A 6,890-nucleotide genomic window follows, 5' to 3' on the forward strand; every position below is an offset into this window, starting at 1 on the left:
TGAGCAAACAAAGGCGGCGCCGACAGTGGATGTAATGGAGTCTTTTGAAGATTGAGATACAGCGTCAGCGTCGCCGGTTATACTACACAGTTCTTCCTCTCTTTCTCCTAACATTAGACCAAAACACACATACAGTAAACGTACAGATGTGCAGTTCAGTCCAATACTGATGTTCTCATTGATTAAACATACATGTGGGTATACATTGGGGAAATGAGGGGCTATTTTTGTCTGTGCTATCTGTAGCTGTCAGCAGCAGATAACCTCCGGAAGGTTAATGAGCGGGGAGCCTTTGGGAGAGCTTACAGCTGAAATGTGATATGCCTTTAAGCTCCTCTGTCTCCATACCTTTACATGAACATGTACGATTGGGATTCATGCAAAGTCGTGTCAGGCAGAATATCCACATTCTGACTGAAGCGGGGATCCTTCCCCAGTTAACCAGGCATCTGCACTGTAGACATGTGTCAGACAGCAGATGAGAGATGGCGCAGAGTAATGTCAACGTGTGAGCTATGGCTATCATATGGATGATTAGCTTCGAGAGAGGGCCATCTTAACTTCTCCACATCTCAGCCTCGGGCCTGTCTCATCGCTGTCACTGCTGATCAATTTGAGGTCTGGTGGCTACCAACAAAAAAAAAAAAAAAAAAAAACCAACAAGAACGAAAACAGGCAGAGTGGATTTTTGGGGTCGCGCCCACGGTTGAACCGCAGAAGACAGTATATCAATAACTGTCTGACAGGTTTACACGCCTGATCATTTGAGCTGAACACGGGCAGTCTGGGGCAAAGGCAATTTGCATTTGTCTGTCAATTAAAGCACATTAATTCTAAGAGGCACGTCATTGAACTCAATAATCCTTGTACTGATTTTATGTCTATAACGGTTACCACAGGGGAAATTTGCCATTCTGTGGAATTTCAGGGCTCAAACTCCAGCGCATCATTTCACCACCTTTTCGTAACCTGGTGTCCGGGGTATCACAAACATCTTGCAAGTAGGGACCCAAAGAGAAGGACAGGACCCTGGGCAGATGTTTGTCCCATGGACTGGCAACTGATGATGGCTATCTTACCTCGAGAGTCTTTAAAGCCTGTGTTCTCCACCACTGATGATCAATCTGTTTATGCCTATATTTACTTCAGTTTCTGCACTTTGATGAGGGGAGGGGCCATGGTGTGTCTGTGAAACACAGCAATCAATTGTTCCCAGTGCGGGGATCCGACTCCATACCTCCTCCAGAAGCTTGAAAGCTAAATCTGAGGGGGTGCATAATGATTAACAGGAGAAATCCGGAGATTGGCTCTTGTCTGATATCGCTTTTGCTTTATCGTCAAAGCACTTTTTAAAGTTTGTTTTTAAAAGGTGCTGTGTAATATTCTTTGATTTTTTTCTCTTTTGTTTTGTTTTGTTTTTTGTTTTCAGTTTCTTTTTCTTGCTACGGTGTATTTTACAGACCACTAACAAATTAAATATACAACATGAGAAATCTGTGACGGCCTGTGTGTAAATAAACCCTTCACAAGTAGCTTCATTTTTAGGGGTCACAGCAAAGTCTAAAAAAACAAAACCAAAACCAAACAAAAAAAAAAAACAGGGGTCCTGTGCTGTGTGTTTCTCCTTGGTAGGCGTAGCATTTAGCACTTAGCGCCACCTCAGCTACAATATTAACAATATTAGCAGTAAACAGCAGCAGTAGACAGTGTTTTTGTTACAAACCCGTCAGCATCATCTGCATGCTGATAGTGAGCCCAGCAAATACTTTTTTTTGGTCTAGATATGAGGCAAATTTGTTACATCAACATGCTAACATGATCACTGTGACAATGCTAGCAGGATGATGTTTAGCAGGTATAATATTTAGCATGTTCACTGTCTTCAGTTAGCATTTTGGCATGTTAACCTTTACTATTTAGCGCTAAAACAACGTACAGCATCAGTTGTTGCTGAGATACGTTAGTCAAGGCTTACAAACACGTTAAGCATTGCTTAAGAGTTTAGGAATCAGCATATACACATATATATTTGTTGATAGTACTTTCAGAGTTAGCATGTTAACGTTACCAATAAGGTCCCCTGAATTTATCACTAGCTGCTTTGGAGAAACAAAGTTAGCAGCTGCTATATGTGTAGCGACAGATTCAGCTAGCCAACAATAGTTAAAGTCTACTAACAACATGACAGAGCAAGTATTACTTTTTCATTATTCAGAATATTGATATTACTTCTTCACTTGTTATGTTAGATACAGTATCTGCTCTAATTAACTGGCTTAAAGCTCTGTGTTATGGTAAGAGTGGGGAAATGTATAGGAGGGAAGAGAAGATAAAATGCATTCATTAATGGCCATTAATATGTTGTAAAGACACAAGCTGCAGCTATGGCACAAAACTGTAATACAGCTGTTTTCACTGTAATTATTCGTCATGCATTTTACAGCAGCTACTGATAAAATGCAACGAACCATATGGCATTCCCTATTCTCTCTTCTTTCTTTTTTTAAAGCCTTAACAGGAAGTGTGTGTGTGTACAGAAAATGTCACCAGCATGACTCACCCTTTCTCCGTCCAATAGCAGGTGGACTTTGAAGATCATACAGTCGTTCACCACAATCTCCTCATTTCTGTAAAGGATCTGAAATATCCGGCTGAACACGGTGCCGTCGTAGATCCCCGCGGAGCTGAAGCTGCACTCGCCTGAGTTGGGACACAACAGCGTGCACAGTGACTATCAGCTCAATGCCACAGCAGTATCACCGCAGTCATAATGTCACACAGATTTTATGTAATGTTGCATAAATGTCACGCCATGCTGAGATTTTACGCCAACATGAATATTGGAGTTGTCTCAGAAATACACCGATCATCATAACCAGAACTAATTTGGCAAACGCATCACACCTAATATTTTCATTATGTGCTCAGATATACCCATATTTGAATACAGCCGGGTAGCTGTTCCCCCTGCGTCCAGTATTTATGCTAAGCTAAGCTAACAACTGCCGGTTGTAGCTTCACATTTAAAGTTTTGTGGTGGAATCATCACAGTTAGTGGATTCACTCCTGGGGGCAAAACGCCTGAGTTGAGTTCAGCTTTGGTGAACTTTGACCCACAAGCACCCTCGACCAATAGCAAGCCGTCTCGACAGTACCGACCTCTTACGGGGACGGAGTGCCCAAAATGGAGGAAGATATCATAGCAAGAGCTTCATTGGTATCTGTGGTCAGGAGTGCTTCTAAATCTGCACACAGCAAGAAGTTGAAAAAAATGGATTTTTATGTGCTGAACACATTTATGCATCAAAACTATGTGTACCCACAGTTGTGGTGTTTTCGATTTTCCACCGTCTCCCATGTTCCAGCTCTTTTGTGTGCGGTGTGTACTCTTTGCTACTAGCGCATTCTCCCTGGCAGGACTGCAGTCATTGAGGCAGAGCTGCTGTCCAGCTGGGAGCTGTGAGAGGTCTTTGAAATCCCCTGCTGAGGTTGTGCTCTTTTCTGTCTCATTCTTACTCTCTTTCCCTCCACAGGCCTCCCCCTGATAATGCTGTCACTACTTGCAGCATCAAGCAGCCCCAGCCAGGATGACGTGGGATGTGTGGGAGCCTGACTGTTGTCAAATACTTGGTGGATATGTGACAGAGACGGCGTAATCCCTCCGGAGATGTACTGTATGTGGACAGAGCGGTGGCTCGGTGTTAGCCCTGACCCCTCAGCCCTCGTGTAACTTTCTGTTTTCCCTGTATTCATCTGGGTTTCTGTCCAGTGGCTAAAGAAAGTTTAGGTTCAAGACTCTGAAGTGTTCAGAAGAATTATCATAAATGATTGTGTGTGTGTTTGACCTGTGAGGGAGTTCAAACCTCGCCCAGGTGCTCCCATGCCCTCTCTCATGTGCTGTGCGGCCAAAGTCACAAAATCAATTAACTATAGCTGCAGTTGCCCCCGCCATTTTTTCCCCCACACTCACACAATACTGTACTGGTTTTGAATGCCTGTTTGTTTTACTGCATCGATTAAACATTACACCATGTGCCAGGGGAGCGGAAGTGATAAGAGATTGATAACAAAGCTGCTTTGCTGAGCTCTCCGCTTTGACATTGATAGCTGAACTGCTTGCATACAAGAGGAACGCAAAGACAGCAACACCTGTACAATATACAATGTAATACAACCCAATACAACAGCCTGCACACAAAGGGCCTACTATTACTATACTTTTAAAGTTAAGAGTTGAGTTGAGACAGAAATTGTTATTGTTGTAGTTTACACTTGAGTTGCATTGAATTTCATTGGTGTATTGTGACGTATACCTAATACTGTTCTCTCATGTTTTTCCGTGTTTTAATCAAAGCGAGATTCTAAACATTTGCTGGACATCAGCCACTGTGGCTACAAGTCGTACAAGTAGCTAATAGTCCTGCTTCACAGTAATCTGTGTCTGTATCTGTCTAATTAAAGTTTTATTTATCTATTTAGTCAATATAAGCTACAGGTCACCCCAGACCAAGTAACACTATAGCAGCGAAACTACTGACTGCATTTAAATGACCAAAGATGGTTTTATTACTTATTAATTGTACCTATGAAGTATATAAGGAGAGATGTGTTATTTCTTCTATCGAAAATTGCATAGTGTCACTTTAATACCTTTGGAAGACATCTGCCAGTGCTGAAAATAAAATAAAAAATCATGAAAATAAAAATACTAATGATCAAAAAATTTTAATTATAAGATACTAGTCACAACTGTGAGTCATAGTCATAGGATAAGTTTTCAAAAAATGAGACAAGTCAAAAGACAAGACTTACTAACTCATATTTTATCTTAGTATCTCATGGTTTTCTGACATCATGCTGATTATGTCACTTGCTTTAGAAAGAATTTAGAGTGAGTACAGCTGCACATGCATTAACACTATATATTTTAAATATCATGCAGGACAACAATTATGAAAACAAATACTCACAATCAATTATAATAATTTAAATTCAATTAAATGAGAATCTTCACAGATAGATTTAATCTATTTTCTTCTCCTGGCAGAAATGGCCTTCAATAAATGTCAGAGTAAACTACAGTTTGCAGAAAGGTTTACTTCATTTGCCCGACACCAAAGTATGTTTAAAACTGCAATGTTCAATAGTATTTCCATGCTGTTCTTGTTGGATATAAATGTGATTAACATAGATTTTACTGCTTCCATTCATGTTTATAGTGTGTTAAACCAAGAGAAACACATCAAACCCGCTCTGTTCGTACATTTTGGTATACTGCAGTTCTCACAGGTGTTGGGGCGTTATCACATCCTGCACATTAAAACCTGCTGAAATGCCCTTAAGCTTTAGCCACAGTAAGTCTGTGCTGGAAATAATCTGCTTTTCAGCCTCTGGTGCTCTACATCTGGTGTGTGTGTGTGTGTGTGTGTGTGTGTGTGTGTGTGTGGGTGTAAGTGTGTGCTAGTCACTCCCTATCAGTTAAACACACGAAACTCTCTACGCAGTTACGAGTTATTCTTCATGATACCAATACGAGGGAGTATCTTCGTCCGCGCAGTTGGACCCACCGTAAACGGAAAATCCAATTCTGCTCGTTAACATTCAGTCTTGAAACTCACCATGTTATTGTGCGTGAATCACAGTCATTAAATGCTTCGGTTGAGTGTGTGGCACGATCCTTCACACACAATTCATTTGTCTGAAGGGCACAGACAATTGAAATGTCAAGCATACACTTCCACAGAGAACACAGTAAGGGATTATTTCCTGTGTCAGTGTATGATGAATGTATTTCCTGTCGCTGCTCGGAGCGCTGGCTGGTGCATTTATGCTCAGGATTCAGCGCGTGAGGTGTACAGGCTTAATAGACGACCTTGTGGAAAGAGCTGCAAAGGGGGAGGGGAGGGGAGCAGAGGGGAGGAGGGGAGGGCCGCAGCCTTCCAATTACAATATGGATATGATCCTCACTGTAATGTTCGTTGCTGCAGTGTTCCTTATTTGACACATATGCCTAGTAAAATATAAGATTGCAGTCGGTGGATTATATAGATCGGCTACAGAGCGTTAGAGCAGCTACGAAAAGAAAGATCATGCAAGGTGAATCTAATAAAGTGACAATTTACCCAGGTTGATATGCATAAATCTTTAAGGAAAGGTTCAGCATTTTTGGAAAAGCTTATTGGATTTCCTTCCCTCCGTGTGTCAGATTGGAAGATAAAGAGTTCAAGGAGGAGGAAACAAGTAGCTTTGCTCTGTACAATGTGAAAAAATATGTCCACTAACACCTATAAAGCCGACTATTTTAAGATGTATTTCATTTTTGTTTTTGGTTGATTTATTTAACTTGTATTTTAGATGTGTATAAGAGACAGCTAATAAAGTGACAATTTACCCAGGTTGATATGCATAAATCTTTAAGGAACGGTTCAGCATTTTTGGAAAAGCTTATTGGATTTCCTTCCCTCCGTGTGTCAGATTGGAAGATAAAGAGTTCAAGGAGGAGGAAACAAGTAGCTTTGCTCTGTACAATGTGAAAAAATATGTCCACTAACACCTATAAAGCCGACTATTTTAAGATGTATTTCATTTTTGTTTTTGGTTGATTTATTTAACTTGTAGATAATAAACAGACATAAAAAAAAACTGTAGTGCAGCTATGGTGCGGCATGGCGTATAGCGTATGTAGCGTCACACCATCCAGCTGTTGTTCACCAAGAAATAGTCAACACCTCAGAGAACTGAAAAAATATCACTTTTAAATTTCTATTTATGGGTTCAACAAAAGACATAATGTCAGCTTTTCAATATGTGGTGCCACGTAAAGGCAAATATTTTTTCCACTTTGCACAGAGCCAGGCTAGCTGTTTCATGCTAGGTTTTATGCTAAGCTA

General features: G+C 40.8%; 1 protein-coding gene across 1 annotated transcript in view; it reads right to left on the bottom strand.

The window, feature by feature from the left end:
- fam135b (family with sequence similarity 135 member B) overlaps positions 1 to 6,890 on the bottom strand; it is a 43,762-nt gene that overhangs the window by 20,980 nt on the left and 15,892 nt on the right. Inside the window, exon 4 of the mRNA XM_023405598.2 lies at positions 2,561 to 2,700. Within this exon, the coding sequence (XP_023261366.1) occupies positions 2,561 to 2,700 (140 nt within the window). The remainder of the gene's footprint in view (positions 1 to 2,560; positions 2,701 to 6,890) is intronic.

This window comes from Seriola lalandi, unplaced genomic scaffold (genome assembly GCF_002814215.2).
Source record: "Seriola lalandi dorsalis isolate HSWRI2012SDOR001 ecotype SW California unplaced genomic scaffold, Sedor1 jcf7180002054280, whole genome shotgun sequence".
NCBI lineage: Eukaryota > Metazoa > Chordata > Actinopteri > Carangiformes > Carangidae > Seriola > Seriola lalandi.